Genomic DNA, 13,497 nt, shown 5'->3' with positions numbered 1-13,497 from the left:
CTTTCTTGGTGTGAGGATGCCCAGCCTGATATTAAACCCCTGGTGCTCTTCCCTCCCACAACATCATCTTTGGGTCTGCAAAGTGGCTCATCTCCTTTAGAAAACAAATGGTTTCCTTGCAAGGGAGGCAGGGGTTGGTGTCCCCGCGTTTCCCTCATCATTTCAGGCATCTCACAGGGAAGCGATCGAAAGGTGAGGAGCAACTCTCTGCCCCACCTTCTCGCCAGAGGGGAGAAACACTCAGTACTAGGGTGGGTGGTTTAATAACATGTTCTTCTGGAGACAAGATGTTCAGGGGGAGATGTGCTTAAGGAAATAGTTGCCTTTTTTGAGTTTTAGATCTTCTCTTTTTTTTTTAGTAAAAGGGAAGAAAGCTAAACAAAACAAAACACCTCTCTGCTTGCCTTTCATGTAGGCTTTTAGGGTTCCCAGCTCCTTCTGGGTAGGAATGAAGAGGCCTCTTCCAGTTGAAGTCAAGCACTTGGCCAAGGCTCTTCCCTGTGGGGCCAGTTTTGGGTGGGGTGTCAACGTGGGTGTCTCTGCTCGGGGACACTTGCACAAGGGACTTGCTCAAGGTTGTGGATGCAAGAGCAGAGACCCAGCATCCCTATTCCCCCAAAAATGATGCAGCTAAGGAGCAGGAGCTATCAATCACGGGCCAGCATATCCCGTAGAAAGCAGCTGTAATATTTTGACAGATTAGGGTCATCTCACATGCACATCTTAATTGCCTCATTACGACGAGGCACAAATAAACCTGGGGGAAAAAAAAACACATAAAACCATGTATATTTATGGGCTGATGGACGTAGCAGGCAGGTCTACATCGTGGCTACATGGTGTAGGACCACGGCATGCTTTGCTGGATGGTCTTGTGCTTCAGAGCTCAAATCCCTGCTGGGTTTTGCTCCCTGCAGGGACCAAACAAGAGGGATGGTGTGATGGAGGGCAGGATCTGGTTTTGGGAGTGGTTTGCCCTGGGCTTGCACCCCAAACCCGACTCCGTGTACAGGGTAGAATTTGGGACACCATTTGTTTTGCCTGGAAAAATGTCATTTTGACACCAGTAGTGAGCAGAGATCAGCCAGAGCCTCAGGCTCCTTCATCTGCTGTGCTGAATGCAGAATGAGCACAGCATGGGGCGGGGGAAGCTGCTTTGTGCTCCCCAGTTTACCCCAGGGCACCCCTTTATCTTTGGGGTGGCACTCCTGGTGAGAGCCCCAGCACTTTGCACAGGGAAAATCGTAGCAAAGAGAAAGCCAAGCAACGCCCATTTGAAGAGGAAATGCTCCAAGAACCTCTATATAAACATAAACATGTAAAATTAATATGAAAATATAAAAATAATGTTAAGATATAAAAATAAAAAAAATATAAAAAATGCAGATGTGCATGTGTACAAATATTAAAGTATTTAAAATATAGTGTTAATAATATTATATTGATTAGAATATTAAAATATTGAAATTATGCATGTTATAGTAACGATGCTACGTGCCAGCAGGCAGCCAAAGCCCAAAATTGCCATTTGCGAGCTAAGACTCAGATCGTGAAGCGTTGTCCCCATGGATGGAGGGAATGGGATGGGGACATCCCCAGCACTGAACCAGGAACCACATCTTGCACAAGCCCGGGTGATTCCCGGCAGCTTTTATCTCCTTCTCAGGGCGTTGTTGCTGAAGATGAGGAAGGAGATGGGAGAGGGAGGTGCTGATGAAGAGCCCTTGCAGGTCTCAGCTCTTCTGGCCTTGAGCAATATTGGGTTCCAGGGTCAAGATCCTGTCCCACCGCAGCTGGAACATCTTTTCCAGGGCTCCTCCAAGCCCTCCATTTCCACTTACACAAATGAATATAGACAATATTGCTTTACTTCCTCTATGTTCTATAAATATACCTCTATAGTCTATGTGTATACTGCTATTTCTTCACTTATCACAATGCTAGGTGAGCGTTTGGCCTCTCTCTCTGACATTTTGGTTGTGCATTACTGATTTGCAGAGGCTGTATTATACTGAAGGAGGCTTGAAGTAAAAGGAGATAAGAGAATGAAGCAACTGAAAAATAAAAATTAAAAATAGAAGGGGCTTTTGAGCAGCATGATGAGCTCCAGGTCACCCAGGGAGTGAACAGAGCAGATGATTTATAGTATCTCTGCTGTCCTGGGCTTGGATCTGGGTTGTGTCATCCACGTGAAGTTTAACCTCAGTGTCACAGCTGAGACTCCAGCCCACATCTGCTGACACATCCATCCCAAAAACGGATGGATTTTCACCCAAAAAAGGGACAAAGCTCAGCTCCCCCTACTCCCTGTTTTCTCGCCGTGGTGGGGGAGGTCGTGCTGTATCCAAATAGCATCTCCCAGGATCACTCTTTTATAAATGGGATGGGAAAGTCATGAATGAGTTTTAAGCATGCCCATAAATGCAATCTTTCGAGACGTCATCTGCAGAAGACGTTTATTTTGGGTGCCCTCCACTCCTTCCCCCCCAACTCAACCTCGGTTTATTTTAACAACGCCGTAATTTTCTCTTATAAAATGGGATTTATTTTTTCTGTTTAACTCCATGTCATCCGTTCGCCGTGTGTGTGCGCTGGTGACATTTTTTGCCATCGGGACGCTATTTTTAGGGCTGTTATTCTGGAAGAACCCCACCCTTGGCTTGGGGAGGGGAAGGGGGGAGCGCAGGAGGAGGGAGAGGAGGGAGGCGGGGAGGAAGGAAAAACATCATCCTCATCACACTTCCAGCCTCTGGCCATCAACCTCCCCCGGGGGGCAGGGGAACCATAAGGTCATTTCTGAAGCTCTGGAGCTGTCAAACCACCCCAGGAGTTTAAAAAATGCAAATGTATGCAAATGAATCGCATAGGCTGCTTCCCTCCCCCTCCTCACCCTGTCGAAATGACATGAATCACCTTCAATTTTGCCAGCGTCTTGTAAAGTTATCGGCTTGCCTAAGTGCTTCAGTTAACAGAACCGAGAGGACCAGGAGGGGAAGAGGAAGGAAAACATATCCATTTCTACCAAAAAGAGCTGCATTTCGTTCTATTTTATAATCACATACCCCCTGATCTACTAATTCTGTTTACTTCTTGCTGCCAAGTGAATAATCCACAAATTAAGGAAGACGGTGTATAGTGTCTGAAAAAAAAAATCTATAAAAACAATCATCAGAGTAGCCCAATATTCTGCTTTTCTGATCTTTTGCACTTTGGGTAATCTGGCCATAAAACATCAAAACAGATCCGTAGGAAGACACGTTCGTTCATGCAAGGAACTGCTTTAACGCTAATGCTCCTTCCAAACAAAAATAAATGAGGAGAAGATAAGTACAGTAATAGAAATTTAATTGCTCATGCTTATTATTAAGTATACAAAGCCCCAAAAAGGACTTTGTCTTTTCCTCGCTGGCTCAGGGGTTGTTTGTTGTCTTACACTCCACTTGGAGAACAGGTTGGATTTACTTTCATTTATTGGTGATTTTTCAGGGTAGATTTGATACGGAGCCGGTCGGGCTGGTAGAGGAGCCGAGCTGGTTAACATGGTTAAGCACAGCACGCTGTAACGAATCAATTTGGTTTAAACAGACATAATTAGCGTGGAGTTAATTATGTGAGACTTGCGGGGGGGCGGGTGAGACTGGAGCATCATCACTTGGTTGAAAACTCGGGTGGCTGGAGCTTGTAGGGGCTCAAAGGGAGTAATTCCCAGTTCCTCTGCTCATCTCTGGACATGGGGAGGCAGCTGGAGAGGACTTTCCATGTTGAGACTGCCCTCCAACCCCACTGTGAAGGCCTCACTAGCTTGTCCCCTGTCCAGTGGGGACCAGGCTGGTTGTCTGTAACCCATCCCCGGGGTGTGCTCCACGTGGGTTACACCATCTTCCCAAGGCTCCCAGGCAGTGTTTGGCAGTGTTGATGAGGCGTGGGGAAGATGTCTGCAAGGTCTCGACTGGAGATTGACCCTGTGGAGGAGAAGAGAGGTGGCATTTCTCTTCCCATGGGAATGTTTGCTGCAGAGTTTAGTGCTCTCTATGGCCCCCCAAGACTCACTGGCTTGGTGGCCAAGCTGAAGCAAGGATCTCCGTGGACAATCTCTGTCACACCAGGCCCTTCCATTGCCATCCACACCTCACTATGTCCAGCTCTGGGTCCCCAGCCCAGAATAGACATGGACCAGAGGAGCCACAGAAATGGTGCGAGGCTGGAACAGCTCTGCTGGGAGGACAGGCTGAGAGGGCTGGGATGTTCAGCTGGAGAAGAGAAGCTTAAGGAGACCTTATTGCACCTTTCTGGACTTAAAAGAGCCCTGTGAGAAAGATGGGACAGACTTCTGAGCAGGGCCTGTTGTGATAGGACAAGGGGTGATGGGTTTCAACTAAAGGAGGGAGATTCAGGCTGGACATGAGGAAGGAATTGTTGTCCCTGAGGGTGGTGAGAGCCTGGCCCAGGTTGAGCAGAGAGGTGGTGGCTGAACCATCCCTGGAGACATCCCAGGCCAGGCTGGACGGGGCTCTGAGCAACCTGAGCTGGTGAAGATGTCCCTGTCATGGCAGGGGGGGCACTGGGGGAGCTGGGAAGGTCCCTTCCAACCCAAATCTTTCTATGATTCTATAGGGATGTTTTCCCAAGAGATCTGGGCATGGAGGAGACACTACATACCTAAATGCTCAGAGAAAGACAACCAGGGAGCACGGGCCTGGCCGGACGCAGATGGCTGTCTGCCATCGTCACTCCTGAGCTGAGCTCGCGCCGTTCCCCGTCCTGTTTGGACTTGTCAGCATGGTATCAAATGCCCTGTGCATCTGGCAGACAGCTTCCCCTGCTAAAGCAGCTCCAGCTTCAAAGGGAAATTCGGAAGCAAAAAGCTCACACCCAAAAGGAAAACCTCTTTTTTTTTTTTTTTTTTTTTTTCTTTTGGTCATTTTTTTATCTGTAGGATGTTTCCTCTTTCACATGGCTCCAGCAGCCCTTCCACATGAGAAATCTCAGGAAAGGAGAGAGACTTCCTCTAGCAGGCCATGAACACGTTAATCCCCTCACACACACAGCACATCAAACAGCCAGAACAACTCTGAATACACCAGCCCTTTGGAAAGCCCCAGGACACAGAGCAGTGTCACCTCCACAAGCCCCAGCTCGTGGCCCTGCTGCAGGGGGACAGTTCACAGCCGAGCAGTTAATCTCCGAGACAGCACGTAAATAAAACTGCAGTCCCATTCTGGCCCCTTCTGCAAGGTTGATCAGGCAGATTCTCAATCCCATCCTGTGCCACTTCTGCATCTCTCCTAAGATCCATCGCCATGTCCTGGATATCCTTCCCTGCTCGGTGTCTGTCCATGCTAACTCCAAACCTACTTCCCACCAGCTGTGTGGACCTGGTCTGTCTCATGGTCATAGGATCATAGAACCACAGAATAGTTTGGGTTAAAGGGACCTTCAAAGCCCATCCAGTGCCCCCCCTGCCATGAGCAGGGACATCTTCACCAGCTCAGGTTGCTCAGAGCCCCGTCCAGCCTGGCCTGGGATGTCTCCAGGGATGGTTCATCCACCACCTCTCTGGCCAACCTGAGACAGGCTCTCACCACCCTCAGGGACAGCAATTCCTTCTTCACGTTCAGCCTGAATCTCTGTCCTTTAGTTTAAATCCGCCACCCCTTGTCCTATCGCAACAGGCCCTGCTCAGAATCTGTCCCCATGTTTATTCTCGGACCCTTTTAAGTCCTGCAAGGCTGCAATAAGGTCTCCCCAGAGCTTCTCTTCTCCAGCTGAACACCCCAACTCTCTCAGCCTGTCCTCCCAGCAGAGCTGTTCCAGCCTCGGATTATTTTTATGGCCCTCTATGTGGTTTATCCACATGCTGAGGTGACATGGGATGGTTTCCAGGCATGAAGTAGCAGGAGGACACAGATATAGAGACCTACTGATCCCTGAGCACTGTTCTCCTGCTGCAGGCAACTGCCATGACCGGCAGTCCCTCCTATTTGGGATGTCCAGTTGTACCAGTCGCCAAAATAATTGAGTAGATGAGATGGGAAGTCCCTGGATCATCTTGGTTGAATGGTGCAGGTGCTGGCACTTGGCCGTGTGAAGCAACAGAGCATCATCCTTTCCTCACGTAGCTCCTGGCAGAGCAAATCCAACATGTGCCTGGAAAGATGTTGGCACTGGGAGGATGTGGAAGAAACATGATAGGGAGGGAGTCATTGCACAAGGTTCCTGGGGGAGGTATGTGAAAGGGAAGAGGGAGCTTGTGGTGGTTATGAACAGGTGGATACTGTGGGAACTGAGGATGGAGACAAAGAGATGTGGAGGGGAGCAGAGCCTAAATCACAGAGGACCTGGGGAGAGTTGAAGGTGACATGGAGATGCATTGGAGCAGTGCAAACAGGAGGTGATGACGGAGACCCGAGTGAGATAGGGGAGAGAAGGACTGTGAGAAAAGGCAGCGTCCTTTGGATGCTACTGATTGGGAACCCCCTGTTAATTCTCTCCTGTGTCTGTGTTTTTTCGTAGGGCACTAAATGAGAATATGGCAAATGGCATTGAAGATCTTATCGGGATCCCATTCCCGAACCACAGCAGTGAAGTCTTATGTGGTTTAAATGAGCAGCGGCATGACGGGCTCCTCTGCGATGTCATCCTCATCGTACAGGACCAGGAATACCGGACCCATCGGTCCGTCCTTGCTGCCTGCAGCAAGTACTTCAAAAAACTCTTCACTACCGGCACTTTAACAGACCAGCCCTATGTTTACGAGATTGACTTTGTCAAGCCTGAAGCACTTTCTGCCATCCTGGAGTTTGCCTACACCTCAACCCTCACCATCACCACCTCAAATGTCAAGCACATCCTCAGTGCTGCCAAGATGCTGGAGATCCAGTGCATTATCAACGTATGCCTTGAAATCATGGAGCCGGACAGGGAGGTAGAAGAGGAAGAAGACAAAGAGGATGAAGATGATGACGAAGACGAAGATGATGATGAGGAGGAAGAGGAAGAGGAGGAAGAAGTAGAAGATTTTGTCAATCAAGAGAACCTAACCGATGTCCAAGAAGTAAGCTGTCACCAAAGCCCTTCGAAGTCTGATCTTACCGAAGAAGCATATACAGAAGCACCTAAAGACTTTCCAAATCACTACCCAGCCAATAACTCCTCTGGACAGTTGGGTGTGATACGAGACTTCTCCATCGAGTCCTTGCTAAGGGAAAACTTGTACCCTAAGTCAAACATCCCGGAAAGGAGACCAGCTCTCTCTCCTTTCACTCCTAGCTTCTTCCCTCATCTGTGGAATGGCGATTTCAGCTCCTTCTCCCAACTCGAGGAGCCCCAAGTAGACAACGGCCCCTTGGATCTGGTCATCAAAAAGAGGAAGATCAAGGAAGAGGAGGAGAAGGAAGACCTGCCTCCGCCTCCTTTCCCTAATGACTTCTTCAAGGACATGTTTACCAACACCCCAGCAGCTCCCTTAGGGCATATTAAGGCAGAGACTGACTATAGCGCTTATCTCAATTTCCTAAGCGCTACCCAGTTTGGAGGAGTTTTTCCCCCATGGCCCTTGGAGGAAGAGAGGAGGATAAAGCCCAAGGCATCCCAGCAATGTCCCATCTGTAACAAAGTCATCATGGGGGCCGGCAAGTTGCCCAGACACATGAGGACCCACACAGGAGAGAAGCCGTATATGTGCAATATCTGTGAAGTCCGCTTTACCAGGTTTGTGTTGATTACCTCTGCCACGTGTGGCTGTCTATGGGGGGTTGGTGGTGGTTGGAGGAGCCACATCATGACATCATGGCTGATCCTTGAGCTACACATCCCTTTTTCCCCCAAAAAATAAGTCAAGAAAGCAGGACATGATTTCCATCTGTTTAGAAAAAGAGGGTGGAGGAAGAAAACGAACCTACTGATTTTGTTGGGTTGTGGATCCATCTGCTCGCTGGACAGAAGCTTAAATAAGTAACAGGATATTTTCAACCCCACCATAGTTCACCACAGTTGGACCAGAGAGAGCTGGAAAAGAAGCGGTCAAACAGGCGAGGAGGCTTCATCTTTGATGTGCTGAGAGATGCGTTGAGTTAGGAGGGTCATTTAGCTACGGGATGTAATTAGTTTGGGCTTGCACATTTTGGCATCAGTGTAGACCACAGCCAAGTTGCACATGTTTGGACATGACAGTGTCTGGGCTTTCTGAGGCTGGAGCCATCCTAATTATTATTTGTTAGTAGCAAGGAGGATGTCGGTCTCTTTTCCTAAGTAACGAGTGATAGGATAAGAAGAAATGGCCTCAAGTTGCACCAGGGGAGGTTTATATTGGATCTTGGGAACAATTTCTTCACCGAGAGAGTTGTCGGGCATTGGAACAGGCTGCCCAGGGCAGTGGTGGAGTCACCAGCCCTGGAGGGATTGAAAAGATGCGTAAATGAGTTCCTTAGAGACATGGTTTAAAGGTGGACTTGGCAGTGTTCGGTTGACAGTTGGACTCGATGATCTCAATGATCTTTTCCAACCAAAATGATTCTGTGATTTATCACCCCGAGCGCTGACCGCCCAGGAGTCCGGCACCTCGACTCCCTCCACGGTCACTGGAAAGAGCTCAGCACCTTAATAGCAGTAGATGAGCAAAGGGGGCGAGCAGAGGGCATCATGCCTGATGAGAAAAACAATCTATGGGACTTTGACTCAGGCACCGGACTTTTGAGCATCTCAACTTAGGGGAAACCAGCCCAAGACAGATCTGAACTATCAGATCCAATATTCTTCTGTTCGCAGCTTTTGCACCTCTCTGCACCCCAGCCAAGCCCCCGACAGTAATAAATTGGAGCAGGTTACGCAAATGCGATGCTCCGGCTTTCAACCCTCCTCTGAAAAGCTGGGCAAACTTAATCGCTGAGCAGAGACAAATAGATTCCTGGACCTGCACTTGCTGGGTATAATTAATATCTAATGAGTACAATCTTTACCATAATAATAAAGCTTTCTGACAAGAGCAAGGTATTTCAGCTCCTGGCTGCTTGTGAGAGAGAGAACCCTATTAGGCTGGGGCGAGCAATGCGGAGGAAAATAATATTCACAGTAGGCAACGGCGAGCTCCTGACAATGGCCAGACACCTGGGGTGCTCCCGCATTCAGCTCGTCTTTTCTTTTCCCGTCCTTGTGATAATATTCGAGTGGAAGTTATGCAGATGATGAGGATTTGACCTGAAAGTAAATTTCCATGCTCGGCTCCCATTAACGCAGCAGACACTTTGTTATAAATGTGGGGGAGCATCGTGCCGCGACGTGTGCCGGCTTCGACCGGGTGTTTGCCAGGGGAAAAGCCACTGCCCGGCGCTAATTCCCACCCGCACGAGTTTGGATTTGGCTCCTGCTGGTGTTGCATTCCCAATTTAGAGCTGAGTCTTCACCTCCGGCCAGGCAGGATCTGCTGGGAGGAGTCTGGCTGCATCCCTATGGTCCCCATCATTCTGCTAATTGCTGATGAGGAAATAATTGGGCTTGACCCATCACCGACACCTTCCCCATGATGGGAATAGTAGAGCTGAGCTCTCCCAGAGGGCTCCCAAAGTCCTTTACAAGCATCGTTGGCTCATTTGGGGAAACTGAGGCATGGAGAGATGTCGGTATTGACTCACAGTCACTGCGAAGGTGGATTTAGGTGGGAATTCAGGTATGCAGACAGGTTAAATCAGCATCGTGGAGGTTAAAAGCTCCATGCAGAGATGGTCTAGCATGACCCATTATTAAAGCAGGGTTAAACCCACAGCTTCTACACCCTCCATATGCCCAACAGCTCTTAAATATAAATCAAAGAGGTAGAAGGACTTCAACCCCAGAAAATAATCACAGAGAAAACTGAGACTAACCCAAAAGTGCGATTTCCCATCATCGCTCACCAAAACGAAGCCGCTCGTTTGGGTCACCCTGCACAGAGCTAAAGGATGGAGGGTTCTTTCATACATTAACACCCCGAGCAAAGTAGAAATTTCAAAACATTGGTTTAAGTGTATTTGGAAGGAGCTGTTTTGGTTTTGGCTTTTTTAGCCATTTTCAGCGTTACTCTAATGTGAGAGCTCTCCTTTATGAGAGCGTGTATTTAAGCAAAGGAAAATGATTGAGATGTAGAAAGAGATTTCTGCCGGGATTTCCTAAACACCACTATTTGCATTAATGTGTTTTGCTCTCATGGGGAATCTCGTGCTTACCAAAAGCGTCGTGTTCGCACCCGTGGCAGTGATAGAGGGTTCACCGGGGATCCCCAGGGAATGAGGGTGCAGAGGTTCCCAAATAGCATTTCTGGATGAATCTATATTATTTTTGCACTTGAGGAACTGTGGAAGAGAAAATCCACTGCGGAGAATAGATACAATATCTATTGTAGCCTCCCCATCACATCCCTTTCCCACATCCCACGGCAAGGACCTGGATCCGACTCCCAGGGACATCCCATTGGACTTCATTTAACAGCTCATTAATTTTTTCCCTTAAACAAAAGCTGCTCAGCATCTAATCTGCTGGTTTACCCTGCAAAAACGCTGGAGCAAACTGCAAATATTTCAGCTTTTCCACCAAGGCAGCCCCCGAGTGCTCAAGGAGAAACTGTTCCAGCCGGAAAGGTTAACATTATTTGTTCCGATTATTTGTGTTGTGACAGCTCGCAGAGCCCCGGTCGCTCTCCTAATGCAATTGCATTAAGGTTATTCACACACGCAGAGTGTGGTTTCACAAATCCCGTGTCACATCCTCCTCCGGGTGCCTGACCGGAGCTTCTCACCCCCCAAAAAACCCTCTGGGCTTCTCCAGGTAAAGCCATAAAACCTCTTTTCCATCCCACAAAGATGCTACCGGGGCAGGAAGGTTTGAGTTTCTCCCCATCTGCTGCCGGAGATGGGTAATAGCCTCAAAAAAACCCCAGCTTTGCCTGTATTTACATTACACGGTCCTGGCACGCTGCGTGTTTATTAGGAAGAGTGATCCAGCTATGTTAAACATCACATATATAGGTTTAAATTATATTATAGGTGGGGCTGGTAGCTCTGCTTTTTATTAAGATTTCCCAACATTTCGCGTTACGAACGCCTGCGCTGCTCGCTATCCATTTGGAACTAAATCTTCCATGCTGCTTCGTCTTGGGCACTTGCAGGGGAAATGTGCCCTTGTTAAAAGTATTGGAAAAACAGCATCTTTAGACATTTCAGGGCTGGAATTTGGATTCAGACCCTGCGCATGGTGGGCACCAATGTGCTGCAGCTCACATCACCCAAAACTATTTCAAGGTGCAGAAATTAGTGCAAAGGCAGCACCTTGCAAGTTTGGAGGGCTTGACCATAAATAGACTTTTTTTTTGGTGTTTTTTGGTTTTTTTTTTGCATGCTCGCATTTTTTTTATGTATAATAATAACATGATTCAGTATATTCTACATATTTGTAGCCACATTACTAATGTCTTAGAGGGACCAGGCTGAAAATATTTTGGAAAGCTATGGATTCTCCCACTTTGCTGTTTACTTATTTCAACTCCGCTCTTGCGATCTAGATAGCACTCGACTTAGTTCAGCTTTGCTTTTTGTAATAATCTGCCTTCACTGGGGCTTTTTGTGAACTGCAGAAGGAGATGTTTATTGGGAAAAAAAACACAGAGGCTGGACTGCCAGCTTGGGAAAATACTGCTGATGTTTTTAGATATTATGCTTAAAAAAAAAGATAAATGCTATATTTGTAAATACGTGCTATTGGGGTGGATATGGTGCTCTCCCATGGCTGCACCTCTGCCTGCACCTCCCCTGTGTCGTGTTCCCGTTCCAAACCAAAGCTCCTGAGACACCGTGTGGTCAGTTCCAGGATAAAAGGAAAAGAAAAAGTCCTCTCCAAGAGATGTTTTTGTTTCAGCAGCATTGCCCCACAAGTTCAGATAATTTCCTTATCTGCAGGTGGGAATGTAGCTCTGCTTATTTAGATATCCCTGTATGTGTTTTGGCTTTACTTTTTATATATTTTTCCTCAAATTTAGGCTGTTCTGCACTTTTGGGGATGGTCTGCAAGCTCTTGACATGAAGGGCTGGATCTGTGTGATGTTCAGGCGTTGTCGCCCTGGGGAAGGAAGAGTTGAATTAAGATTATTTTCCCTCTGTGCTGGGCACTGGGGAGGCCAAACCTCCAATCCTGGGGGCAGATTTGGGCCCCTCACGCCAAGAAAGGCCTTGAGGTGCTGGAGCGAGGGGAGAGAAGGGAACGGAGCTGGGGAAGGGGCTGGAGCACAAGTGTGATGGGAGCGGCTGAGGGACCTGGGGGGTTCAGCTGGAGAACAGGAGCTGAGGGGACACAGGGACACACAGAAACAGCCTCAAGTTGCGCCAGGGGAGGTTGAGGTTGGATGTGGGGAACAATTTCTTCCCCAAAGGGCTGTGGGGCATTGGAACAGGCTGCCCAGGGCAGTGCTGGAGTCACCATCCCTGGAGGGGTTGGAAATACACACAGAGATGAGGTTCTCAGGGACATGGGGCAGTGCCAGGGGTGGGTGAACAGTTGGACTTGATGATCTTGAGCATCTTTTCCAACTAAAACAATTCTATGATTCTTTTGCAGGCAGGACAAGCTGAAGATCCACATGCGGAAGCACACGGGGGAGCGGCCGTACCTCTGCATCCACTGCAACGCCAAGTTCGTGCACAACTACGACCTGAAGAACCACATGCGCATCCACACAGGCGTCCGGCCCTACCAGTGCGAGTTCTGCTACAAGGGCTTCACCCGTTCCGACCACCTCCACCGCCACATCAAACGCCAGAGCTGCCGCATCGCGCGGCCCCGGCGAGGACGCAAACCGGCGGCCTGGAGGGCGGCCGGCTTGCTCTTCGCTCCCGGTGGCCCGCCGGTGGAGAAGAGCTTCGTGATGCCGCCAACGTTGGAGGAGATGAGCGGCCACCTCGGCGGCGCGGCCATGTGCCTTCCCGGCCCCAGCCCCAAGCACTTTTTGAGCGGGGCCAAGACCCCCTTCAGCCTACAAGAGCTGGAGAGCCAGTTTGAAGAAACCCAGATGAAGCTCTTGAGGCGAGCCCAGCTGGACATGGAGAGGAACGCGGGCATCTTCGCCTTCGCCCTGGGCCATAATGAGAACCTCGCCGCCCAACCCTTCTTCCCTCTCCCCGACCCGTGGAGCACGGGCTTCAGCGGCTTGGCGGGGCTCGGCCACATGGCTCCTATCTCAGAGGCGAGCAACTAAACCCACGTCTGGTCCCGCCGTGGGTCTGCTCCCTTCCCAACAGGGCGATGGGCTCCCTTGGGGGTCCCCTTCTGCCCTTTCTCATCATCTGGCTCCCAAGAAGCTCTTTGTCCCCATGGCTTGGGGCACGGGGACATCCCCACGGTGAGCAGATGGGTGGGTGCTGCACCCCATGGCCACCAGCACTTTAGACTCTACGATGCACTTGACTTTGGGGCCGTGGGGCACTTGGTGCCCCCTCCAACCACCCACTGCTACTTGTTACATCCGGGAAGGCCAGA

The 13,497-nt window shown here is 49.2% G+C and overlaps 1 protein-coding gene across 1 annotated transcript in view; it reads left to right on the top strand.

The window, feature by feature from the left end:
• Nucleotides 1-13,216, top strand: part of ZBTB7C (zinc finger and BTB domain containing 7C) — a gene marked incomplete at its 3' end in the record, with an annotated part of 92,429 nt that extends 79,213 nt beyond the window's left edge. The window contains exons 3-4 of the mRNA XM_080362269.1: nt 6,514-7,714; nt 12,584-13,216. Coding sequence (XP_080218395.1) covers nt 6,530-7,714; nt 12,584-13,216 — 1,818 coding nt within the window. The 5' untranslated portion in view covers nt 6,514-6,529. The remainder of the gene's footprint in view (nt 1-6,513; nt 7,715-12,583) is intronic.
• Nucleotides 13,217-13,497: the final 281 nt, after the last annotated feature.

This window comes from Nesoenas mayeri, assembly GCF_963082525.1.
Source record: "Nesoenas mayeri genome assembly, chromosome: Z".
Lineage (NCBI taxonomy): Eukaryota > Metazoa > Chordata > Aves > Columbiformes > Columbidae > Nesoenas > Nesoenas mayeri.
This window is presented reverse-complemented; position numbering and strand designations above follow the sequence as displayed.